The sequence below is a fragment of the Neopelma chrysocephalum genome, unplaced genomic scaffold, assembly GCF_003984885.1.
Source record: "Neopelma chrysocephalum unplaced genomic scaffold, ASM398488v2 Primary Assembly neopelma1_45, whole genome shotgun sequence".
Classification (NCBI taxonomy): domain Eukaryota; kingdom Metazoa; phylum Chordata; class Aves; order Passeriformes; family Pipridae; genus Neopelma; species Neopelma chrysocephalum.
This window is the reverse complement of record NW_020897704.1, coordinates 17,886,715-17,913,313: the sequence shown is the minus strand read 5'-3', so window position 1 is coordinate 17,913,313 and position 26,599 is coordinate 17,886,715. Positions and strand designations below refer to the sequence as shown.

Genomic DNA, 26,599 nt, shown 5'->3' with positions numbered 1-26,599 from the left:
CGAACCCTAATTTAAGACAATTTATCTCCACGTGAGGGGAATTCACCACGCACACGTGTACCTGAGAGAGATGAGCTAAAAGCACAATGTCAAAAGGCCTTGCAAGTCAAAGGTGCTTTAATTTAATTACAAGTGCTTGAAAATGTAAACCAAAGTTTCTGTGGATGAGAAACATGGCAATGGACTGACATAAAAATCCCTAACTTTCTAAGCCAACATGGCCCTTTAGAGCTGAAACAATTACAGAAATCACTGCCACAATAACTAGATTAATCTTTCTTCTCAAAAACATGAGGTATCCAACTAAGCAAGACTTTAGTAGCAGTACTTACTTGACTTTAATAAAATAAGTGTCTGCATCAAGTGTGTTTCAGCAAAATACACTAATTTTTATTCAAACCACTAGTGGTAATAATAACAGTTAACAAGTCAGAAGCATTGTTCCATATCCTAAGGACCTTTAGAAGCACTAAGGAATTAAGGATTTTCTAATAAAAAGTGGTGGATAAACAAAAATCACATAAGGTTTTTAAGAAGTTTTAATGAGCTACAAAAATCAATGGCAGGTAAATGAGAAACCAGACAAATCTGATTTATATTAAAAATCCCTAAAAACATTCTTGGTCTGGGTGAAATGAAGTCAGTGTGTCTTTTTTCCAGAACAGAACAGACGTGCCCACAATGCAGACATGCCCCACCACAACACAGGTCATTTCTTGGGAAATTCAGGAGAGATATAGGTGGTGATTCTGGCAAAGGTGTGTCATGCCAAGAAGCAGATCCCAAAGACAAGGATAAAACCAAGATGAGAGAAAACTGCGAGATGATCAGAAAATAAATAACCATGTATATTAGCCTAACATCTTTCTCCAGTTCTACTTTTAAAAGATACTTGAAATTGTAATAAGTAAATAAAACCCTGCGGCTTCAGAAGGGGAAATCTCTGATCAAAGAGTTCTTTCAAGGTGTCGTTAAAATTAAGGCATTACATTTATACTTGTACTGAAGCACATAAGCAGCTCTTTAACCAGCTCTGGGTCTTTTATTTTCCAACTATTGGCAACATTGGAGCCTGAGCCCCTACCCAAGTTTGCTCACCAGCAGCACTATCTCTGATTCGAGCATCAGTGCATTTTAGTGCTGTATCTTAAGGCCCAACCTGCAAAACACCAACCTCACTTAAGAAGTGCTGAGCGCCCTCAGCTGTCTGAAAAGCAATTCGATTTCTGCCAAAATTTCAAGTCTCTGTTTACTGCCTTAAACAGCCTCAGAGAAACTTTCCTTCTGTACTTTTTCTTGCAAACCAAATTCTTCCTGGTATTCACCACTCTCCCAGTGCCATGGGCAGGGACACCTTCCACTAGGTCAGGCTTCTCAAAGCCCCATCCAACCTGGCCTTGAACACTTTCAGGAATGGGGCATCCATAGCTTTTCTTGTCAACCTGTGCCAGGGTTTCATCACCCTCCTTGCAAAAAAATTACTCTTATGTGCAACCCAAACCTACCCTCTTTTAGTTTAAAACTGTTGCCCTTTATCCTGTCACTACAGGTCCTGGTAAAAAGTCTTTCTCTCTGTCTTCCCCCTTTAAGTATTGAAAGGTCACAATAAGGTCTCCCCAGAATCTTCTCTTCTCCAGCCTGTACAACCCCAACTCTCTCAGCCTGAATTCACAGGAGAGGTGCTCCAGTCCTCTGTTAATTTTCATGGCCTTCTTCTTGACCTCTCCAAAGGCCACTTCACAATATTCCACCAAAGTTGTGTGAGCATGTGGTGAGCCAGCACAAAGGAAACTGATTCAGTTTCATACTGATCCAGGTTAAAATCTCTGGTCTGGTTCACTCTGATCTGGATGTCTGTATGTCTCCACCTGCACTTCCTTTAACAGCAGTGCTGTCTTAAACAGGCTTTAACATCATACAAACTGCACCCCAAGCCTCCTTGCAGGAGGTACATTCCCAGTATGCTGGGGTATTCCTACAGTAATCAAAGAGATAAGCCAAGGCTGCAACATGAGAATGTCCCCCAAGTGATCAGAGAAATACTGCAACTTGTGAGACGTTCTTCCAAGCTTCATTTCCACCCCATAGCAGCCACAATATCTCAAGAGCAAGATAAGGATATGGTCCTGTGTCCTCTGGAGCACTGTTTAGGATTCATGGCTGGTAGAGCCAGAAGATGTCCCAGAAAAAAAACTCAGCTAGCTCCTACCAGGAGTGTGATCTGGGGTCTCTTATTGGGAAAATCTGTACTGTCACAACCTCCATAACGTTCTGTGTGGGAGCCAATAATGCTAACACAATCCTAGTTGGAGGCAAAATCAGGAATGGTTTATTGGACATACAGGCTGATATTTTAAGGGTCTGGAGTCTACATATTCATAGGGTGAACAACCTATTACAAATAGGGGGTTTTACAAGGACAAGGTAAGGGAAAAACCCAAGTTACACCTTTCGGGTTTAGCACTTACATCATGGGGAAAACCCACTTATCTTAGGACTACACTTCTGGGGATTTACATGGGGGAGAGATATCCAATGTTTACAGAATGAACAGGATATACAGGGAAGGGGAAAACAACAATGGATTTTATGCAGAGGCTTGATAACATCACAGCACAGTGTCTCTGTATCTGGGCAGGACATTCCAAACAGGTGACATCCTGTCTGGTCCTCAAATGCAGTTTTTTTCCCCAGCTAAGGCTTTCTGCTGAGGCCCAGCAGTTTCTTTTTCTGGTATCCAAATTTTGTATTGCTACAGTTCTAGAATTGTGTTCTTAGTGGTCCCATCAAAAATGCCTGTGCAGCTCAGTTCACTGGGACAGCAGAATTTCCCTCCCCCAGACTGTGTAAAAAGGGAAATAGTGATGAGTGCACTTACACAACCCACCAGAGTGATATTTCCCACACTTGGTAGGAAAGCAGCTTGTAGAGTCAAAGAGTCGTTCAACCAAAAATCATTCCACGACATTTGAGGTAAAAACAAAATAAGGGCTGTGTATGACTGACAGTATTAGAAAAGGGTTTAAAAAAGGGATTTAAGTAGTAAAATTAAGGAAGAACCCATTTGACTCCAGGCTTTAGCTGAGAGTTATACCCTTTAAAATAATGTTATGCTTTCGCCCAAATATTTTTTGCTTGGACCAACTCTCTACAGCCAGGAAACAATGTTTCCTTTATGTTATACTGCGTGATGTGAGCCTGGCTCATCTCTCCCCATGGCCCATATGGCGGAACGGAGCTGCAGGCACTGTTCTCTTCTAATGATGAACATGGGTGTATTTCAGGATAAAGAAAACAGTCTTATCTCTGAGAGATTTTTGTCACTGTAATTTCAGAATAGAAGCTTCCTCAGCTCCATTCTGGTTTAATTTCCTCTTGCAGATTTATCTAAAAATTAAGAAGTCACTTCTTCCAAGTGGAGTATGCTGTGCTGGACAGACTACTGGTCTCCCTTCCCAAGGTGCATTGTCATTGCTCCTTGGTTGTCCAAGACTTCTCTATCTGACCTGGAATTCTCGTATTCCATTCTCCTCTCTCTGTGGCTTTCCAATTCCTTCTCAATAATATCCTAAAATAGTCCCACTTTTACTCTTGACCATCCTTAGGCAAAAGTAAACCTCCCTCCCCTGTCCCTGAGCCCTGGGTCATGTTTGCTCGTTGATCTGCCTGTGTTTTCCTGGCACAGCTGTACTTGGCAGCAGTGCCACATTCCAAGGGCTTCAGACATTTTCTCAGTCTGCTGCCTTCTTGGTGCAAATTTCACACTCAGAAAGAGCAAAAGAAAAGGGCAAAGATGCCTATGTTTTTAAACTCTTGTGGTATTCTGGAGCTCCTGACCTGTTCAACCGACGATGATCTGGAAAGGGAATTGGTGCCATCTATTGGAAAGAGAAAATAAGGACGGTCATCAGTTTGGCTTTTAGCTTTCCTGCACATTTATCCATCTTATTTTTGGCATGGCAGCTGTTGAGTGTAATGTACTGCATCCTGAGTCGACAGCAGTACCTGCTGAGTGGTCACAAAGGGAGAAGACAGCCCAAACAAGGATCCTATAGTGCCGTGAGTGGCAGTTATTCCACAGACACGAGTCAGTTCATCTCCTCTGCACTGACAGAGACAAAATCACAAAAGCATCAGACTTGTGGTTAACATTTTGCTCTTCTTCTCTGCAAAAACTCTAAAGCATCTTACTGACAGGCAGAAAATTACTTTGTCATCAGAGCTTGTAATGCAGGGCCATGTACCTAGAGGAAATAGTGTGGGGTACTTTTCATGGTTCTTTTCTGCTCTTGCTAGACGGAGGATAAGTGGGGATATTTTTGTCAGTTTGACTCAACTCACTAAAATTATTAGAAAAAAAATTACAGATATTATTTTTGACCAGTGACAGAATGGGTTTGTTTCAAGAAAGGAATCAGAGCCGCTGGTGAGGAATTCCAGCAACTTGGCACAAGCAAACTGCAACTCACTTGAGGAAGGAAAAACCTGAAAAATAAAACTGCAACATTACAATTTCTCTACATACCAGCAGGCTCTGAGTTAGATCATCTAAAAGCTGTGCTAGAGCTTCTTTACTCTTCTGTGTCATTGCACAGGGGTGTTATATAATTGCAGTTGTAAAAGAAGTTATCCATTGAGTTGTATATGGGAAAGAAAGCAGTACATGACACAGTGGATTAAACTGTGCAGAATGGGCCAAAAGCAGTCATTTTGAAACATTCTTTGGCACTGCCTTTCCTTCATATATCCTGCCCACAGCAGGGTTATCAAACTGAAAACAGGACCTTGGGGCACTTTTTTCCTACTGTTTTATTTCTGTCATCTCTTGACTTCCTGGACTTCTAATTTTATGATTTTTCCTTGGAAGGTAATAACAAATATCAATAACAAGAGGTTCAATACTGGACTGATAATCAAAAATCCATGATGATCCCTGATTTAACATGTCATACCATCTGTCAGTGGCAGATAAACATTCAGATCATACATCTGACTTTGATGTTCTTTGTAGCTGTTTTACTGTAAATGATAATCTAAAGCCTGACGCTGCTTAATGTAAATTTTACCAGCTGGCCCTGAGCCCTGTCAGGCCATGGTAGCATTTAATTGTTGGAAGAGACAAATGCATTTCATCATCTTACTTCTCTCTAGGTTATGGTGACATTCATCACACAGTACTGCTGACTGCAGAAGTTGTATGTGCTTCATAATACCCCCTCTACCCCACTTAATCTGCTCAAAGCCTGCAAAGAACATATCTTTATGGTGTTTTCAAATTACCTGTCAATTGGAAATTAAGCTGAATTAGCAAATCTGAAGTCACAGCAAACACTGCAGCTTTTACGCTGGCAAGAGGCCCAGGTATTAATCAAGGTTAGTAGTTCTTCCACAGACTTGCAGATACCTGTGGCAGAAAAAAGCAAAGCCTCTTTAGGCACCTGAGCTGATCAGAGGAAGCGATCCAGACTGGTATAGTGTATATTCCTTGTGTCCTGAGAGAGAAGGCACTCTTTGGGCTATGTCTGTACATTATCTATGGGATCCTGGCCAAAACTGGGAGTTTCCTGCAGCTACCACAGCAACATTCAGGAGCAAGAGGGCAATGCTGAGACTGGAAAGACAGGAAGAGTAAAGCCAATGTAAGAGAGTCAAAGGCAGCATGAGTTCCACATAATGCACAACAGATACAGAGATGGATAAAACATAAGCCCTTTGTGTATATACGCAGAGATATTCATAGTTCTTTGTACCGAAGCTTTCCCAAGTTCAAGCCTTTGCCCCAGCTTTGGTTGATTCTCAGGATTCAGCTCCTGGACAACTGCAAAATCAGTTAGCCCAGGGCCATGTGAAGGTAATTCAGCACAATCCTCCATCATTTCAGACTAAGCTAAACTGAATTATCCCCCATTTCCTAGGGAGTAAGGGTGTACACAAAGACTGTTTCCATGGTTCAGCTGCCACAAGGGAATTTCTTAAGTAACTCGACTAAATCCGAGCCCTCAGACCCAGAGCTGACCGATGTCTGTTTTCGCAAACAAATGTTATGGAGTGGTCTGGGGAAAGCTGGACACTTTTATACCTCTTACCTCCAAATATTTACTATCTGTTCAGTAAAACAAAGATAGGTGAGCTACTCCTATCTCAGCCCAGCAGTTCAGACCACTCAACAGGAGAGTTAGAACAGATCTCTTTCCTTCACAGAGCCCACACATTTCACTCCTGTGTGCTACCCATAACCTGCAGAATGAACAACAAAGAATCACCACATGAGAAACTGTGATGAAAAAAGTGTCTGAATAAAATAGATGGGCCCAAACAATTGTTTCATTCATTGTATTCCCACAATGCTGATGTGCAACAGGAGTTTTGTGCAAACACTTTAATTTTCCTTAGAAAAAAGCAGTTTTTCCTTTTATGTAAATAAAATGAATTGTCTCTTTTTTTTTTTTTATTTTTCACGAGGCCTCTTTGGTTATCTCTCTCCTTTCCACATCTAAAAGGACTCTAATTTTACTTTGGCTTTTGAAAAGCAAAGTGTTTCATTCCAATTAGAATCAGATACATCACTTCTGATTCCAGGCAACCTGCCTCTGTTTTACAACTACAAGCAAAGACTGTTCTCACATTTGGACTTCCTCAAAGAGTTGTGAGATACATAGATGTTAGATCTTATTGGCATTAGATTTTATTACTCCCCCAAAACTTGGGTATTTGCTGTCTAAAGAAGACCTATTCCCAAAAACTAATTCTGGGTACTAAAACCAGACGTGGGATTTCCGTGGGAACAGTCATCAGAAGTGTAATAAAATAGCAAATGCTCTTTAAACTCCTCTGACAAGTAAGACTCGGTTTTCTTTGCTGCACATGCAGTAAGATTTTTCTGTTTGCAAGAACTTAACTCAGAGCTCAGATAAAAAGCCATGATAAGCTCCTAGTAATTCCGTTCCTCATTCTCACAGAAGATGCCTTTATCACCCCTCAAACTCCCAGACACTCCTGTCTAACATCCAGTCACTGATGCAGTGATGGGAGATGACAGTAACTCCGAGATCACACTCCCTCTAGCAGAGAAGATCTCAGCACACCTACAAGGAGACGGATTCTGTTCATTAGCAGTGTAAGGAGAAAGCATATGGATTACAGGCTCAGCATGCATAAATCTGCTACCAGACCTGTTCTGTACCATATGGGTCGTCATAAATGTTTGCTGGTTTTATTTCTAGGGAGATTTTTAAGCTGCACCCTTCTTGAAGTTTGAATGTTGAAGTCCCTCAGCTGTAAAAGGGCTGCTCCCTGCCAGCATCTACCATCCACTGTGCATCTCTCTCCCTCATGCTGGGGGGTCCCTGGATGTGATGCTTGGAGGGCAGCTGAGAAGACTAGTTCATGAAAAGGCTCAGTTTCATTAAACAGCAGACAGTTCACAACTTCTAGGACATAGCAAAGCAATATTGTCAAATCAAATTAGTTTATTTTCAAGCCATGAGGTAATTCAATGAAAGATTGATATTTTTCTCATGAAAAACTGACATTTTAGCTACAACAGCATTTTTCCCATTGTAAAAGAAGGAACCAAAACATCATAGTTGGCTTTATTACTTAAGAACTGCCCTGCTTCCTGATAAGGACAGTCATAAAGCACTAGGACTGTGCGGGATGAACTGCCCCAGCTAACCCCATTCCTGGAATCTGGCATTTAAGGCCTTCCAGGGCCAGGTACCACATCATAGGACAGGCATTACCGGGCTACGTCCCCACAGCGTGGCAAACCCCCTCCTAATTGATTTGGTCCTGTGGCAATGATCACTAAAATGCCCTGGGCAATAACATTCTCTTTCATTTGCCTCATATCTGCCTCTTGATCTCGCCTTTTAGGCCTCATGCCAGGAGAAGCCATTCCTCCCTCCATACTCGGCACTGGTGAGGTCACACCTCAAGTGCTGTGTTCAGTTCTGGACCCCTCAATTTACGAAAGACATTGAGGTGCTGGAGTGTGTCCAGAGAAGGGCAATGGAGCTGGGAAAGGGTCTGGAACTCATGTCCTAAGAGTAACAGCTGAGGGAGCTGGGGGTGTTTAGCCTGGAAAAAAGGAGGGTCGGAGGTTATCCTATTGCTCTCTACAACTCTGTGGAAGGAGGATGCAGCCAAGTGGGGATGAGGCTCTTCTCCCAGGTAAGCAGCAACAGGATGAGAGAAAATGGCCTCAGGTTTCACCAGCAGAGGTTTAGTTTGGACATTAAGAAGAATTTCTTCACAGAAAGGGTCATTAGACATTGGAATGGGCTGTCCAGGGAGGCAGTGGAGTCACTGTCCCTGGAGGTGTTTAAGGAAAGAATGGACGCGGCACTCAGTGCCCTGGTCTGGTTGACAAAGTGGTGTTCGGTCACAGGTTGGACTCGATGATCTGAGAGGTCTTTCCCAACCTAACTGATACCATGATTTCGTGATTCATCATCCCTCTTGCTGCCGCTGTCTGATCCCTCATCTACTCCAGTCTTCCTCTTTCCGTGGACCCGCAGGACTCTACTCCCTGGGGGGCAATGCTCCCCACACGACTTTGCTGCTCGGGTTCCCGCTGGGCTGGCGAATTCCTGGCTCCTCAGGAATCTCTGAGGGAATGTGTGAGGGGGGTAGCCGCGGGGGGCAATATGTGAGGGAAGCGAACGCCGCGTGCCCAGGAACAGGGAGGCGCGGGGTTGGGAAATCCCCTCGGAGTCGGATAAGGAGGAGGAGGAGGCGGAGGCGGGATCGGGGACAGCGGGGCGGGCAGTCAGTCAGCTGAGCCGGGCCGCCGCCGCCATGGGCGCGTCGTGAGGGGTGAGCGGGCAGAGGGTTCCCCGAGGCCAGCCCGGAGCCGGGGGACGGCGGTGGCCGTGACCGGGCTCTCCCGATGACTCGGCGGATCGGGGGTGGGCTTGCGGGAAGGGAGGAAGGAAGGAAGGGCAAGCGGAGGAAACAGCGGCTTGCGGCTCCCGGAGGCCGGACCTGCCCGGAGACGGGGTGGCCGTCCCCGGGCAGCGGCGGGGGCGGGCACCACAACCTCCCGGGAACCCCGCCGGGGTTATGCCGGAGAAGGGGGAAAGGGGACTAGGAAGCGAAAATGAAAGTTAAAAATCAGCGGAAATGGGATGTGGGCGTGAAAAGTAGCGCCGGGGCGCTGTCAGGGCTGGGCGGGCGGCGGGGCCCGGGTGCTGTCAGGGCTGGGGAGGGAAAGGGTGAGACAGGAGGTCTCATTTCATTCCCACTGTTATGGGCTCCTGAGGGAGGGTTGGTTAGCCCGAGAGCAGTCTTGGGGATCCTGTGTTTTAGCCCCTGGGAAATTAATGTTTTATGGAGGCTCATGGATACTCTGGTGTACGGGGTCAGAGGGATTGAAGGTGCCTGTGTGCTGTGACAAGACACAAAGCCTTGCTTGTCATAGTACAGTGAATGCATGATTATAATTACTTCATAATTGAGCAAGAGATTGAGAATTTTCTCTTTCCAAACCTTATAGTAGCTGCTTCAGAGATGTCCAGCAAGTTGAAGGGCCGTCCTGCTGAAAATGGAGAGCATCCCAAGGGTAAAATGGAAAACGGAGTGGACAGTGGGGCTGGCCCTGCCCTTAGTACCTACACCCCAGAGGAGATGGTGCAGCAGATGAAAGAACTAATCACTGAGAACAACGAGTTAAAAGGTGAAGGCACGTGTGAGCTGGGTTTGAAATGCCAAAGCCCCAAGTCTCATCTGAGGGATTGTGGTTTTTTGTTGTGACTATGAATTCTGTGCTCATTTGCCCTTGGTGGGTAACATTTCATACCTGGGTAGTATTCACTGTAAAAAGGACTCTGCAAGTGGCAGGGCCAGAATAAGATGCTTGATAGGACACATCAAATTGAATCAGTATGAAAGAGTAGGGAGAGAACAGCCCAATTACTTGCTTTAGAATTTGATATATAAGCAGTATAGCGCTGTGTATTTTAGAAGGTGAGGTGAAAAATCTCTTCCTATGATATGCTTTTTGCTCATCAACCTCTAAAAGCTTTTTTTGTTTGTATGATAAGACTGTTGGCTTCATTACAGACTAACGTTTTGCCATAGCTGCGTCGGGAGGGGTGGGTACTGCACCTTCTGTACTTCAAAAGGAAGTGATGGCTGTGGCAGGGTATATCTGGGAGAAACAAATAGCTTTCCCTGAAAATTCCTAATAATTTGAGTCTTTCAGGTGAGATAGATTTGTTTCTGGATCCCAGGAATTTAGGTGCCAGATATTTCTTCCTTTAAATGATTGCGATAAAACCTAAGGGATCTGGGAGTTTTCTGTGTAAAAGACAGAGGTCTATATGACAGCAGAGTATGAAGTCACATATCTCCTGTGTTCGGATTTTACATTAGTGTTTAAATTCTGCCTGAATCATTTTTGGACCTGGTCCAAGTGCTCTGTCTCATGGGTATCTAGGAGGAAGGTTTTTTCTAGAAGTACCTCTGGTATTTTGCTAAAAGGTTCTATATCATATAAGATAATGTTCTGGGACATATTTACAGCGGCTGGAACTCATAACTTGCAGAATCCTTCTCCAGACTACATTTATTTACATAACCTAAAGGATTTATGGGCAGTTTATAATATGACATCAGGACATGATGGAAGTTACTGGAAAATATAAGTATAAAATATTTTTAAGCAACCAGCTTTGAATTGTTTGCTTTAAACAAAGCAAGTCTGAAATAATTTCATTGACTCTGCCTAAAAATCTTGTAAGCATTTTGTAATGGTAAGACTGATGCTACTCACTGACTTTGTTACATATGAGGAAATAACTGGGCTCTAAGTTGTTTGGTGTATTTTTTCAATGCTTGCAATCAAGCCTTAACCAAATGTTCGAGTAAAGCATTGTTGGGCATATTTGAGACATTTGATTTGATAGCATCTGTTTCCATGCAGTAATTTACCAGTCTAGGCTGCCTGTTTTCCCTGCCAAGTCTCAGTAGCTTCAGAAGCTCAGTTCAGCAGCTTCATTTGGGTTGATCATGTAAATAACAGGCGCAGCAAAATACCAAGTACCTCTTGTGAACAATTCTTATGACCTGTACTTCTTAGTACAGGGAAAAGTCAAGAAGTCAGAGAATGTGGGCATATGATTTCAAGAGAGGATTTAATGCTATTTGTTATAGTAAGGGACTATGGGACATTTAGTTTTGGTTTGGTATTCAAGGTATGCGAGGAGGAGGTTCACATTTCATACCCAATTATTGCCAACCCATTTGATACTGAGGAATGCTGAGCTCAGTGTAGTGGAAATCTGCTGTTTCATGGACAGAATATTAATGTGAATCAATGTCTTGTCCCTGGCTACCATTTAGAAGCCATGAAGTTGCATAACCAAGCTATGAAGGACCGATACGAGGAACTTTCCATCTGGAGAGAGAAGCAGAAGGAAGAACGAGAATTTTATGAGTCCAAGTTTAAGGAGGCGAAACAGTGCTTGCAGGCCAAGTGCGTTGAAAATGAACAACTACAGCAACAACTTCAGAGCTTGAAGGAAAGAGAAGAAGGAGCTGAAATGGTAAATAAGGAATTGGTTGGATTGACATGCTTTTGAATTGAAAGTCTGGAACATTCACTCTCTTTTACGATTCATCTCACTGGCAAACTTGGAGATTGGTTAACATCTCCATTTTTATCCTTAGCTGTAACTTATTTTATAAAGTGAAGCCTCTCAGAGTGTAGTAATTGAAAATTATGCCACACCTGAGATAATTTACATTTTCATTAACATTTAATAAACAATAATAATTAACATTCTTGACATAAGGAGTAAAAACTCAGCATTTCTTGCTAATTTTTCATTCTTTGTTTTGTTTACTCTTGGATATCTCTTGACTTTATCCCTCTCTTTGCTTGTTAGATTATCTGTCTCTCATGTTCATTTAATTGCTTTTTGTATTTGTGTTTCCAGGGAGAAGTTGACAAGTAAACAAAAGAGTGACATGCCATCTATTTTTATTATATCAATCTTCTTTTATGGAAGCTCTTTTACTGAGCTCAGATTAGATCTGTGCTCCTGCTGCCCCATTTGAGTCTGACGGAGCTTCCTCCCTCTGTCCAACTTTTGGCTCTGTAACACATCATTTCTAATGTTGCAGGTGGTTGTGTCGCAGCCAGGAAACATTTTGCAGGTGGTGCTGAAGGCGTCTGTGGGCAAAGCCTATTTAAACAAAACGTGCTTTGTGTCCCACATGGTCATGTGAAAAGTTATTTAACTAGAAGGTCCACACAGAGACAAACTGGTGCGTCCTGGTACCTACAGGAGCCTTGTGGATTCTGTGTTGCTTGATGAAGGATGAGTGTGTTAGGCTTTTTCTTAACAGAGTCACTAGTAGACTCTCTTTTCCTCTTCTGACTTTTTTATGGAGCTCTGTAAGAAATGTTTCAGCATGTAAGTCAAAATTGACCAATAAGCTCAGAAGTTACAAGGGGGGAGAAGGTCATGTTTAAATAGTGTGACTGTGTAAGTATCACTTGCACAACCTTTACAGGCTGCAAGTTGTGTTTCAGGATTGTCAGGTAAACTCAGGATTTCATAAATCTGGAATATTGTTTTAAGGGGAAGTAGGGGATTTATTCTCCTTTTATCTGTTGTAGAGCTTCTTGTTCTTGGAATGCTAAAAGCATGTTATTGCCTGCTTGAATAATCTAACATCTCTCTCCTTCGCTGGAGCTGACTCTTGATTGAATCCTCTTACAGCATAAGCACAAAATCATAGGCAGCAGCAAGTCGGGAGGTAGAATGAGAGACACTGTCAGCATAGAGAGTTTGGAGATTTGGCATAATCATAAGTGAGAATGTAATTCAAACTGCAGGAATTGTCCAGAATTTACACTGATGGTATGTGGTGTAATAAAGGCATTATCAGGAGTTGGAAGTCTCAGATTACAAAATGAGAAAGAAAAAAAACTCACAGGGAAAGTTTCATAATGGTGAGAGGCATTTAGAAGTGAGAAAAAAAATGAGACTTGCTGGTTATGTAGAGGCTTAAGAGAGGGTTTTGAGGATCCTGGGGAAAGGGAATAGGAAGAAAGTGAAGGAGACAGTCATTATTGGAAGGAGGAACTAAGTTTGGGGAGAATCTCTGAGGAAGAGAGACTTTGTGGAAGGGATACAGGACTTTGTGTGAAGGTCAGGAAATCAGGGAGAGATGGGGTACAGAGAAGTTGTATGGTGGGGAAAGACTGAAAATGGTGTGTGTGTGTAAAGCTCCTTGCCCATGGGTCTTTTCTCCCTAGAATCTTGGTTAGATTTGGGAAAAGAGTAATAAGGATATGGGTGAAAAAATACAGCAATTCTGGACAATAATTCTGTATGTTGGCTGATACCTCACATGGTAGTGAGAGGCATAGATTTAGGGAAAAATTTACATCCTAATTATCTGTGCATTTGGAGAACCAGTCCCATGTTTTCCAGAAGCACGATGCCCAGTGTTGGATTAACTCGGTTTCACAATTTAGACTTCTTGCTTTTTGGAGAACCAAAACATGTGTACAATGGGCTTTTCTGGGCAAGCCTAAACAGAGAAGAAGGGATACAAGACACCGTTGTGTTCAGACTCTGTGCTGCTTGGCTGGTGTGCCCTTTTGTTCCCTTGGCTGATGCAGGGTTTGTTTATCCCAGGAGGGCTGCGTGGCTCTCGAGAAGGAAGTGAGGAACCTGAAATCCCAGGTGCAGCGGCTCCAGGTTGAGAAGGCAGATCTGGTTGCCATCATTTCAGAACTGCAAGTCAAGCTGAACATGTCAGCAGAGGATTCCTTTGTGGAGATTGGGATGACCGTAAGTAAAGGGAATAAAAAGAACATAGTAACCTGCAGCCAGGTACCAACCTAAACGATTCCATGATTCCTTGGTTTCTTAGATTGCCTGCCGTGGAGCACTTGTGTGTTACAAGATGTAGTGATAAAGGACTTGGAATTATTTTTGTCCTTCCACTTTAATGCTCAAAGTAAATTAATTTCATAGGTAGTCTCTATTGCACTAAAAATATTCTCTGGAAAAAACAACACGGTCCATCAAATTACTTCAGACTAGTTAAAAATGTTAAGTCTTGTCTTAGTTGGAATTTCTGGGAACATCAGTACTGTGTTTTGTTAAGGGGCAATACCTGTGCATAGACTGGGGCATTTTCTTTTGAGAAGGGGTCTCTCTGCTGGCAGACATGTAGGGATGCAGGCAAACAAAACAGTGCAAAACTGTAGGGTATTCCCTAGAGGCACAAAAATGTACTTTTTCTACTATTGTTTCTGAAAAATCTTCACAGGCAAACTGTGAAATGTGAAAACGCAAGCCTTTGCTATCCCTATAACCCCCACATCCCCTTTCTGGAAAGGAGACATGCAACAAGAAGTTAGACAAATTTAATTAAAATTTATTTGGAGTTGTCAGAGAAAACTCCAGATTGCAGGAAACCTTCAGGGATGCATTCTCCTTGTTTGTTTGGGTTTTTTTCTGGAAGGATTCTCCTTTGGGCTACAAAGACCAAGGAGTGAGGTTTGTGGTGGGAAAGAAAAGTGGTTCTTTTAGGAGGCAGCAGAATGATTTTTAGGGTTAGATTTAAATCACCTGCAGTGATGTTGGCTGTGTGGTGCCCAGTCATCTTTATAGGGGAGAGTGGCCATGGAAGTTGCTGATGAAAGGAGAAGGGCAAATCTCATTATTGTGTCTCTTCCGTAATCAGTCCAGAAGAGATACAGGGAAAGGCATGTGAAGTATTTTAAGTGAAGAATGTCCAAACATGAAGATGATCTGTAGGAGTTTTGTTTTTTATTTATCTATATTGCTATGATAGTAGTTTTCCCTGTTTTTCTTCCTTCCTTAACTCAAACGAATAAAGCTCTGCCCTGCTTAGTCCAAATACCAAGCTAATAGTGTTTTTTTCTTTCGTAGGAAGGAGAAATAAATAGAACTGCAAAAGAACATCAAGAGAATGGTGGTGAAACGACCGGGAATGTTGCTGTCTACATGTACGTAGGATCCTGTGTAATGTGTGTGATTCAGATTTCTCCAATATGTTTTGTGGTCAGTGTGAGGGAATTTCTTTCTATGAGGAGTGCACTAGAATATTCTATTTTTCTGTGATTTTGCATCCCTCCATTGCAGTAGTCTTCCTGCCGTATTGGAAAGACCCTCAATTCTCTGACATTTTTCCTCCCAGTTTTCACTAGCTGACAAGAGGGAGTACACTTTCTGGCCAGTTGGCCAGGCATTTATGGACGTGCTGACTTGCCAACTCTTTGGGCTTTTTAGGAAGGCCAAACAGAAAAGATAAAGATAGAGGCTGCAGGGACTCCTTCCTAGCCTTTGGAGACCATCTAAGAGTATCTGTGCTCTACCCAATTATACTGATGTTGGTAAGAGTCAGAGGTCTTGCAGTCTTTCAGATCTGAACCTGTCTGTCCTGTCTGTGTGTGCTTGGTATGAAGTGTATCACAATAGAGTAGGCTGACAGTGCAAGAGTCCTTGCTTTTCAGGTTACCGGGCTTAGGATACCAGCATTCTGTTTAGGTTACTTCTCAAAATTTGATCTTTGTATCAGCTCCAGGAAACAAGGGACTTTCTTGCCCCTGGCTGAACCTTTACTCCTTGTGGACATAGACATCTGATACTGTTAAACTTTCCATTTTGGATACTGCCCAGTTTAGCAGCCAGATAGTTTTGGCTGAACTCTCATACTTAGTTTGTACCTTTGCTTTTGAAAGGGAAGGATATGGAAAATGCTAAGGACACAGCAGGCCAGAAAGCTGTGCTCCATGCGCAAGTTGTCACTCCTTACATCAGCGAGGAAGAACAGTGTAATGACACAGAAATTTGGCCCTCAGCATGCAGTTAAGAAGTTGAAGGGGGAGGGAAAAAAAAGGTGTTATTACAGTTGTGGATGAAACTGAGAGAGCTGCTGACCACAGCCCAGGCTGCAAGTATGAAGCTTGTTGTTAGTGTGGCTTGTGAGAACACTTACTATGAGAAGACATTCTCTGCGGGACTTGCTTACCTTTGGATGAGTATCTGGCCCATATCTACAAGAACAGGGGGTATACATACCTCTTAAAATATTTCCAGTGTCACCATGTGTCTTTGTCCAGCACTGAAACCTTAGACTGGTGCTTTTAACACCTTCAGAGAAATGTGATCCACCCAGGATGGGTTTATTTCTGTAAGAGTAGAACTGCACTAAAAATCCCCTGATAAAAGTTATTTACTTAAAATATCCTGGCTGAACACTTTCTTTGGGGTATTGAATTTTGCTCACCAAAGATTTCCAGCTCTCAAGAGCACAGAGAAGACTCTGCCTTGCTTTCTGTTGTGAACTACAAAAGCAAAGTGTTAACCACATGCTGTTTTACAGCTGAGCTGCTAAAATGTACAGAGTGTATATCCTGCCTATCTTACCATATAGTTGGGGGATTTTGACTTTCTGTCTAGATGGACATAAAAATGGAGGTAAAAGTGTTTTATCACCTACCCTATTTTTCAGAGTTTTATGTTTGTTCTGGTTCACTTTACAGTAGCATAATGTCATTTTGAAAAGAGCTATAGGATGTGAAGGAGGTGAAACATTGAGGAGACTTCTGAGAAAGAAAGTGATTTCTGATGACCATTTTTAGTGGAAGATGCTTTCTTTTCCTGAAAGGGAGCGAGACAGAGATAAGAAACATTCCATGTTTTATTGGGGGAAAAAGTGTTATTTTTAGGAACAGACAGCAGCACTTCGCAGAAAGGGCTGCAATACAGGGGTTTGTATTGTCGTGACTGCTTTTGCTTTCCTTGCTTAAATACTAAATTGTTCCCTCAGCTGGAAAGCGACTGTCTGAGTCCTTTATTTGCACACACAGGGGCTGTGGGTGGTAGTCTTGGTTCTTGGGAATTGGGAATGAGCCCTTTCCTCAGACCACTGGTTTTCATCACTCTGTGAAATGGTGGCATCTCAAGTTGGATCCCAGGGATAAGGGAATGCTCTGGTAAAGTTGTGGCTGTTGTTATTTACATCTGGTTTGGTTTGAAGCAGGAGCAAATCTGCAGATGAATCTAAGAATTTGGAGTCCGAGGAGCTAACTGTGAGCCAGTTGCTGTGCTCCCTTAGAAATGAAACTCAGAAGAGGGAAAAACTTGAGAAGGAGCTGCAGGATCACAGAGAGAGGTATGAAGTAGGTGCACTGTAACATTTAAAGCTGTTTTCTTTCAGGGTTGTTGCAGTTACCAAGCCTCTGGCTAATCAGAGACGAGTTTAAATAACAGTGTGACTTGGGTGGGAAATTTCCTGAGCACTCAGCAGTAATAACTTAATGTTGTGGTAGTTCTTATAGAGATAAACCACAGGCTCTCTTCCATGAGCAAAAGAATTTCTATGTTTTATTTTTATTTTCTATAGTGTCACAGTTCAAGAAAAATATATTCATTGTCTCTTGAGTTTGAACTTTCCCCAGGTTATATCAGAATTTTATGACGACTAGTTGAGAATGTTCTCTCCACTCATTTCTCCATAGTTATTTGGTTTTGTATGAATCATCATTATATCTAAAACAGGGATCACAGTCCTCTTCGTGATACTGGCAGGCTGCATTTGGCAGTGTGTGAGCTTGCAAAAGCTCCTTAGAAATGTCCAAAGTAAGTTTAATTCCAAACTTGTTTAAGAGAGGAAGTTTTCACAGTGAGATCTGTACGAGGGTCTGTCTCAGCTCAGTTATATCAGCACAACTGCTCAGGGGTGGCAAATTGCCCAGGCAGTAGCTGTTCCAGATCCCCACTTCACAGAGACAGAGTAAGACTTCCTGGACATGATCTATTATGAGAGGTTGGTGTCACAGTAATTGATTCTACGTGGTCTTCCTCGAAGAGGTAATGAGCCATAACCAAGTGATTCTTAGAAACCTCAGCCTCTGAAAATACCACAAGAAAACAGAGGCAATGTTAATCACTGGATTCAGCAAAAAGACTGACCCATTTCCAAAGGATTGGCAGTTTTGGACTGTACCAAAGATTGATCCCTTTGGACTGAATGTCAGTGTCCTTCACCACACCTGCAGACTTACACATCCATTTTAATTAACTGTACATGCTCAGTGTCCTGTGTTCTTCAGGAACCCCCATGGTTGTGCAGACTTTCCTGCATGTCTCTGCTTTCCATTCTGCCTTGCATCTGTGGCTGTGATGTTAGAGAGTACATCACATGCATGAAATCCTTGAATAGTCACAATCTCACCTTAAACATAGGCCAAATACATCATTGTTGATTCCTTCTGTTTTCCAGACTGTCAAAGCTGGAGAAGGAAACCAGCAACTGCCTGGACAGTGGGACACAAACTGAACAGGAAGAAGAGACTTCAGAGGCTGTAAGTACCTGTCCTCCTGAGCCAAGATTTAACAATGTGCAGCTGACTTGTTGAGGTCAGCAACCTCAGGGCCTAGATTTCCACTTGCATTCAGGAAGCAAGGGGCAATTATCCTGCACAGGGAATGGAAGTGAACTTTGAACTCTCCAATATGTAGCTTTGAGGTGGTTCCAAATTACACCAGCCAGAGGGGTGAGATTGATGGCCAAGAATTAGGGTGTCATGGCATAACTGCAGGTATACCTCATTATCCTGGCCCTGCCCAGCAAGCAGAGAGAGATGCAGACACTTCTAGCTCTGGAAATCATCCAGACTGGGTGAATTTCCTGGCTGCTGCCTAGGTCAGCTTTTGGATCAGAATCCTATGACAGTGTACTTTAAAACAGACTTTAACTATGGAGCTCATATGGCACCTGGTTTAGGGTTTTTTGTGTTTTTAGTGGGATGTATTGCAATGCGGGGGGCATAACTATCTTGGATTGATACAAAGTTTCAGGCAAAACCTCAGTCCTTGTGTTTTAAAGTAAGGGTTTGAAAGGATGTTGGGGTTGGGATTCAGCTCCAGAGTCAGACACCTAAATGTTTGTGCCTGCTGCTGTAACCTCTCTGCGTGAGGTGAGCGTGCAATGTCCCATAGCCATGGAATCCATTCTAGTTCAGTGCAACTGCGTAATACAGGCAACTAAGAGTGCTTATATATAAGGCAGACTGGGTTATCTGAGGTGGAATATGCTATGGGATCTGCTGGAGATCTGTGCTCTTCTGGAGGCCAAGACAAGTATTTTAGGCCAGGGCTGGATTGGTTAAACGAGACCAGTTTGCAGTCAGGCCAAGAGATGCCCTTTCTAGGGAAAGCAAATGATGTCTCAGTTAGTTCTTTCCAGTGTTCTTATCTCAGCTTTGCCTGAGTTACAGCCTGAGCCAGATGCTCCTCATGGAAGTGCTGATACTGAGGTCAGTGCTCATGTGCTTGTGATGGCAGCTGATTCCATGTGCGCTGCTGGGGTTCTGCAGAGGCTCTGCTCAGCAGAGCTCATGTTACCTGCCCCTGTTGTAAAACATAGATCTTTACTGGAACTATGGGGGGTGTGCAGTGTGCGCTATTTTTGAGGGCTCTGCATTCAAAGACATCCTGGGAGAGAGTGACAAGTATTTCAAACCTGTTTTGTCTCTGTTTGGAGAGTGGCTGGGGGAGAAGAGGCTAGAGCTCATCCTCTGCCAGACAGCAGCTGGACACTCAGCCAGGTCTCCGGAGATGAGTCATTTGAAAGCACCACTGCAGTTACCACTCTGCCCTCCCTGGGAGGTTGCTTGTTGTCTTTGAGTTACCTGGAATTTATGAAAAGATTAAGTCAAAATGGGGTTCTGTCATATTTAGGAATAATTGTGCAGCCTTTTAGATGGGGCTTTATTACTGAGTGTAGAATGTAATGGTGCAGAGTGACTTAGTCTGTTTTCTCTAGAGAAAGATTGATAACTTCCTGCTTAGATCTCTTAGCCTGCAGCTTTGCTATCTTGAATTATCTATATGAAATTTTCCTTATTTTTTGTCTAAAAGGTTGGCAGTGAAGTAGAAGCCCTGAATTTGCAAGTTTGTGCTCTGTTTAAGGAGCTTCAGGAAGCCCATGAGAAGTTAAAAGAAGCAGAATTGATTCAGAAGAAGCTTCAAGAAAAGTAAGGTTCAGAAGAACAAAAGTTCTGTCGTGGCACTCAGTACATATTTGTAAGAAAACACCCACCTTGGGAAGCTCACCAGCTCTCAAATATCAACTTAAATGTCTGTTTCATAGAAATACTGTAAAAGATTGCTCTTTCTTTGTAAGTGGAGATGAAAGTACAGAAATACAGCAATTGTTAGAAAATCTGAGCTGCCAACCTAGTTCCACAAATAGAACCTCAGTGCCTTGAATTTTAAGATTTGGGTTTTAACCTTTTATGATGTAAAGGCAAATCTTTTCCTGTTCACCACTTCACATAATCAATTCCTGTTCTAGCTTTAGGGGAAGAAGCCAAGAGACCTGATTATGACCTTTTTCACATGAACTGTCTCGACTTTTGAAGACTAGTTGTGTAGGTTATAAAAGTGGTTACAAGACCCTCACTTTAGTTGCTTAGTTTTCTGTCAAATTCCAGTTTTTTGAGATTTATAGTAGTAAGAAAGTAACTGTTGGTTTCAATATCTTTGTTTTCTGCTGGTTGTGGACAGATTGATTTTTGTCTTTCCATGTTCTTCATCAAAATAAGCCTTTGAAGTGAACCACTCAAGGATTCTTTTTGCTATATGCCTAGTGTGCTAAACCCAGAACAGGAGAGATCAACCTGTTTTCCTTGTTCTGTCAGGTGCCAAGCACTGGAAAGAAAAAGCTTGGCTGCTGCATCAGAATTGGAGGAGAAGCAGCAGCTAATATACACTGTCAAGAAGCTGGAACTTCAGGTGGAGAGCATGCAGTCAGAGGTCAAGCTGGAACAAGCCAAGACACATGAAGAAAAGTGAGTGTGACTTGGTTTTGTATTCCAGGAAGGTATTGCCAGTGAGGAAGGGAAGTCCAAGGGAGCCTGGCCAAAGGAGAATTGAATTGGAAATACTGCAGTTGTGTTCTGCAGCCTTTGAAACCATATTATGTTTGTAGCCTATGAACTAGAAGACTGTAGTCTTTCATCTACTGAACCTCTCACTTAGGAATACTTGAGCTGTCAGCTTGGACTTTCATCTTCGTTTAATCACAAAGTCAAAGGTGGAATAGAGCAGGGTGTAACATACAAGTAGAGGAAGCAGAGGAGTGACAACAGCTGTGCCACTCACTAGCAGGGGTAAATGGGGACACATCTTGGAGGGCAGGGACAAGTCAGGTGATGACAGTGCTGGGAAAGTGACATTAATGAAAAGGTCTGTGGTTACTACAATATGTTTGCAGTAAGAGAGGCAAGTGTGCAGTGAAGCTGAAGTAGAGAGACTCACTGTTCGCTTTGGCTCCCCTCCCTTTCATGTGCATCTGTGTAAGGAGTGTGAAAGTGTCAGTCCAAGCTGTTCAGAGAGGCTGAACTTCCTGAAGGACATGTCTTCAGCTGCTGGAGAAGCTGCTCCTTATCTCTGGAGTCTGTGTCTGGTTCTTCTCCAGGTGAATTCTCCTGCACTCTGAGTCAAGACTTAGGTGCCTTCCCAAGAGAGGTGTTACATTTTGAACAGAATTTGTGAGCTTGATTTAAAAATACTGGGTGATGGATTCTTCAATACAAAAGGCAGATGATCAGTAAGGACGTATGTTCACACTCAATCCACAGATAAAGCAGCTCACAATTCATTGGAAGAGAGATGTTGAGACATGGATCATGATTTTTTTTGTCATCAGAAATGCAGATTGATTTGCAAGGAGCTGGGGTGGCTTTTTTCTAAGTTCTAACATCATATAGATTTCAAAGAATTAAGTTTTTCAAACTTTCACCTCTTTTCTTGTCATAAACAGGGCAAGATACAATAGCCTGCAGGACTCATATAGCAAACTTCTTCCTCAACTCACTGAGGCAATGAAACAAATTGATGAAATGAAACTCAAAGAGGTAAACTCATCACAAGAAGAAATCATAACTTACTAGAGGGGAGCGGGAAGGGATGGGAGAATCTATCCAGGATCAAATTTGGGCAGGAACCAATTGTCATCCCTTCTACATAATAACATGCACCACAGCAGAACTGCTGCGATAAACACAGATCCTGTGCTGTCAGTTAGAGAAAACTTTATCCACACATCAGCAACTTCCATGGTGTTTTCCATGTAAGGTCTAACCTGCAGTGCAGTACATAGTCCGGTCCTTAGAGAGCAGTGATAGACAAAGGCACATCAGTGCTCCTGCAGCATCGTCTATAAGTGTAGGAAGGTAGATCTCTAAACATTTTTGTGTTCTTCAATAGAATGCCTGCCACAGTGGGGTCTTGTTCATAACTGAGTCTCCAGGGAAGTGCCAGATTCTTCTGTAAAATTTTGGAAACTAGGAAAAAACAGCCTTTGCAGTGTCCATTAGGGAGTTCTATTTTAACTTGATACAATGCAATTTGAAAGCTCATAACTAATCTTTAAGATAAAATATCAGTCACCACTGCTGTCTTAGTCCAAGTTCCTTTGATGACCAAAATTGGAAATTTTTCAAGGGCAGGAGGAGGAAGAAGCAAGCTTTCACTTCGAGCAGGGTCATATTCGGAGTTCATCTCATAATCAGAGTTCTTCTTTGCAGCTGGACAGAGTGGATAAAGCTGTGGTGGAACAACTGAAAGCAAAGGTGGAGTTGGCAGAACAAGCCCTTGCTGCAAAGCAGCTCAAGATAGATGAAATGAAGCAGATAATTGCTAAGCAAGAGGAGGACCTTGAAACCATGTCTGTGCTCCGTGCTCAGGTATCAGCTCTTCTTCAGAAACTGGCTACTTCCCCCACCCAATATTCAGAAACCAAGAGGTATTTGATGGCTTACTCTGGAATACTGAATACATTTCCTCAACTCCAAAGCATAATTCCCTTACTTGGCTTGCCTTGCAGGTACTTGCAGAGCCTTTATCACCATATCTTAGGTCTCTGTAAGAGGAACTGTATGCTAGAGTCTGGCACCACAAACAGAATTTGGGAATAGATGTGTATTTAAAACCACTGGCTTAAGAATCACTGCATATGTTATAGAATGATTTCACTCAAACCAGCATGTGTTAACAGTGACTGAAAAGGGGTTGCTTCACATTAAAGGCCCAGAACTGGCACTTGGCCCGGTTCCACTGTCTGTGCTACAGATTTGTCAGTGTCATTGGTTGAATCACGTCCTCACTGCTTGTCTGTGCCCTGTTTCTGCCTCTGTACAGCTGAGGTAATAGCAGTGTCCCAGGTAAGACACTTGAAGTGTCTTGTACAGAATCCAGAAACTGTTGAGTCTTCTTCACCTTGTGAGTAGTGCAGGTCTTGGCTTTGCAGCGTGTGGGTGTCTTGAGTAGATGCAGGCTATGACACAGATTTGTGATTTTGACATATATGAATATAGTTCAGTCAAAGTTACAAATTCTCAGCATGATTTCATTTCTCTGATCAGATGGAGGTTTATTGTTCTGATTTCCATGCTGAGAGGGCAGCAAGAGAGAAGATCCACGAGGAGAAGGAGCAGTTGGCTGTCCAGCTGGCATACCTGCTAAAGGAGCAGCAAAACCTTGAAGATCTTGGCCGGTGAGAACAGACTTTGGCTGTGCTGCCTTTGGACTGTCCTGTTACTCTGTGTACTGGAGTTGACTAACATTGTCTTGATAGCATCTCAGTAGAAAGGCAAATAACTTTGCAGACATTTCTCGCTTAATTTGAATTTTAAAAGAGGAGAAAAATAAATTGTCAGACTTCTTATTTTAATTTTTTAGTAGAATCTCTGTAAGGTGTGTTAGTTCTTAGTTGGGTGCCTTAGCACGTTTTCACTCTAGGATGATTTGTGCTTGCTAAATTCTCCCTGCTGATTCATATGAGTTTCTTGGGTTCTGGCCTCAGTTTTAGCAGTGAATCTGCAGCTAATCTTGCTGCTTGTGTGCCAGGGTTATCTGCTGCTTCTGGAGGTGGTAGTGGTAAGTGAATACACCATTTTAAGTACTGGGATACTTGAATCAAGTTACATTTCACATTACCTGTATACCGAGCCCTTTTTCTGGTGTAACTTGCTTTTCTGCTTTAATCAAATTTGCAGTTTGCCCTGAATAGCTGAGGTCCTTGGAGTTTTCCAGAGGAGTGTGCCCTAGATCCCCAGGTGTGTGGCTGTCCACATCCTGCTGGTATCAGTTGCATGACCCTGATTTCAGCCAGACCCTGACATGATCTCACAAAGCAGCAACATTTCTAGATCCTGTTTCTGAGCAGCAGTTGTGAAGTAAATGCATGACCAGCTGACATGAGTCTATTTTCAGAGGCCTTACCTTATTTATTATTCACAGAAGCTCTTTGGCGGAGATGCAGAATCGCCATGGAGCCAGAGTGCCGGATCGGGAACACTCACCTCGCCTTGTCCAAAGAGGTACTGTGAGCACCTTCTCCAGTTCACGGGGCCAAGCCCTGCTGTGTTCAGGTTAAACCAGCTTTGCTTGGCTGCAGGCAGCTTCCCTGTGGCTAGTCTGAAACTGGGTAGCTGGAGAGAGCAAAATCAGATAATATAACAGGTAATCATTTATCTTCTCTGCTTGCAGGAACTGGTAGTCAAGACTGGCCAGAGCAGCGGAATATCTCAATATATTCATGTCCCAAATGTGAAGAAATTTTACCTGATTTGGACACACTGCAGATTCACGTTATGGACTGCATTAATTGAGTGCTGCCCTCCATTTCTTCATCTTCTGGAATTTCACCTGCCAAATACTTTGGAGTTTTTTTCCTTCTTGCTGAAATAATGCTCAATTCCACATCCTATGAAGGAGGTTTTCGGGGGTTTTCTCATTAATTCAGTGGGAAAACAGTAAAACTCTTCCCCTGCCCTGTAGTCACTAATCTTGTTGTAATCTGCTTTAGGGAAAGAATTTTCATAGGTTAACAACATGGAAGTGCTACAGAACTCACAGTGTGTCTGCTGCTATGAAACCTTTCAGGAACATTCCCCTGAAGTGCTCTGCTCTATGGCTGCCCTGCAGAACGGGGCTGATTCACTGAAGTCAGAAGAGCAATGGGATATTTGCTGATCAACTCTAAGAACAGTGAGCCTGTTTCTCATATATTATATACCAGGAAAGTAATACATGAAAAAGCTATTTGAGAAGCTTTCAGCAAAATGGAGTAGTGCTGTATTCATTGAGCATTTGAAGTGAACCCTGCTCTTTCTCCAGATGGCAGTTTTATTGCTGCCCTTGTGACCATACTAATCTGATGTTAAATTTTTGATGGCTTATGTAACTTCTTGCTTTAGCCAGATGTGGGTAAGGTTTAAAACAGATCATTTAGGTCTGATACATGTAGCTCCTGATGTACTCAAGTCACTTGGTTTTATAGAACTCTTAATTTTTAAGGTGTTGTCTTGACTTTTGTTTATTATAATAAAATAATTTGAACCTGTACAGTATTGTGGTAGAAAGCGCTGAGATGGATGTATCCTAATTTTAAAAATTATGATGGATTTTCACATCCCAAAATAAATCTATAACAATTATAAAATTATCTATGCCTGTGAATACTTTGGCGGCTGAAACAGGATTGCAGATACAGGATTGCAAAAATCTTTATCTTTTTCCTTCACCGTTCAAAACTGAATTTTGGGAAGCAAATATGCCTGGACTCAATACAATCCAGTAGTTAAATCTGTGCCACCTTGTTCTGTGGTAGGTCTTGTTGGGGTCACTGAGAGGCAACAGTCCACTTCCTTCTGAGTGCCAAAATCATGAGCTGGGTGTGCAGAAGGATGAGCACACAACCTGAACATGAAAGCTCAACGTTTTAATATCATTTTATTACTTCTTAAAAAATCCATTGCGCAGGCTGGAAAGGTAAAAGACCTTTCCCCAAATCTTCGTTCGCGAAGACTGGCCATTATTTATTATAACTATAGTTTTAGTCATAAAATCTGGTGTCCCTGTTTTCCACATACACCAGAAATGGAGACAGTAATTGCCACTGCTGTGCTACAAAGGGACCTCTGGAAGTCATCTAGTCAGACCTCCCTGCTCAAGCAGGGTCATCCTAGGGCAGGGTACTCAGGATTGTGTCCGGGTGGCTTTTGAATATCTCCAGGGAAGGAGATTCCACAACCTCTCTGGCTAAACTGTTCCAGTGCTCAGAATTTGTATGTGACAAATTCTCCTGTCAACCCACTTCCATAAATAAGTGCTTCTTCAAATTGTGCTGTGGATGAAGATCTGAATCACGGAGGAGAAAATAGTCACAGAAATAAAAAGTTTGGTGACTTAATATTTTAGTCATTATTTTGCTTCAAACCTGAAATAGAAACTACTCTAGAGCTGATTAATTCAAAACAAAGGCCTCAATAGTGTAAAATTTATGTTTTGCTCTCAACAGACGAATATTATTAAAATATACACAATAAAAATACCTGTTTCTTGGGCCCAAGAAAACCTTCCTTCAGCATATTTTTCATGTCGTGCTGTCAGTGAATTCTCAGCTACCAATACCCAGAGAAACAATCCCTTTTTTACCCTTGTAATTAAAGTGAGTTTTTTATTTTACTTGTTGTCACTTGTTCTAATTATCTCTTGTAGGCTCTGGATTCTTATTTTCTGTTACAGCACATATA

At 42.5% G+C, this 26,599-nt stretch overlaps 1 protein-coding gene across 4 annotated transcripts; it reads left to right on the top strand.

Moving 5' to 3' along the window:
- Positions 1 to 8,701: 8,701 nt before the first annotated feature.
- OPTN (optineurin) lies at positions 8,702 to 25,506 on the top strand. 4 transcript variants are annotated; one of them, XM_027679536.1, is made up of 14 exons: positions 8,702 to 8,817; positions 9,497 to 9,676; positions 11,344 to 11,546; positions 13,653 to 13,808; positions 14,919 to 14,995; positions 17,032 to 17,166; positions 18,277 to 18,358; positions 19,917 to 20,032; positions 20,699 to 20,848; positions 21,823 to 21,916; positions 22,589 to 22,747; positions 23,426 to 23,556; positions 24,303 to 24,382; positions 24,552 to 25,506. In XM_027679536.1, exons 2-14 carry the CDS (start codon positions 9,511 to 9,513, stop codon positions 24,671 to 24,673), a joined length of 1,671 nt encoding a protein of 556 aa, XP_027535337.1. In that variant the 5' UTR covers positions 8,702 to 8,817; positions 9,497 to 9,510; the 3' UTR covers positions 24,674 to 25,506. The 4 variants fall into 4 exon arrangements, with proteins under 4 accessions (XP_027535337.1, XP_027535336.1, XP_027535334.1 ...); XM_027679535.1 differs by lacking the exon at positions 8,702 to 8,817 and adding an exon at positions 8,876 to 8,909; XM_027679533.1 differs by lacking the exon at positions 8,702 to 8,817 and having other exon boundaries at positions 17,035 to 17,166.
- Positions 25,507 to 26,599: the final 1,093 nt, after the last annotated feature.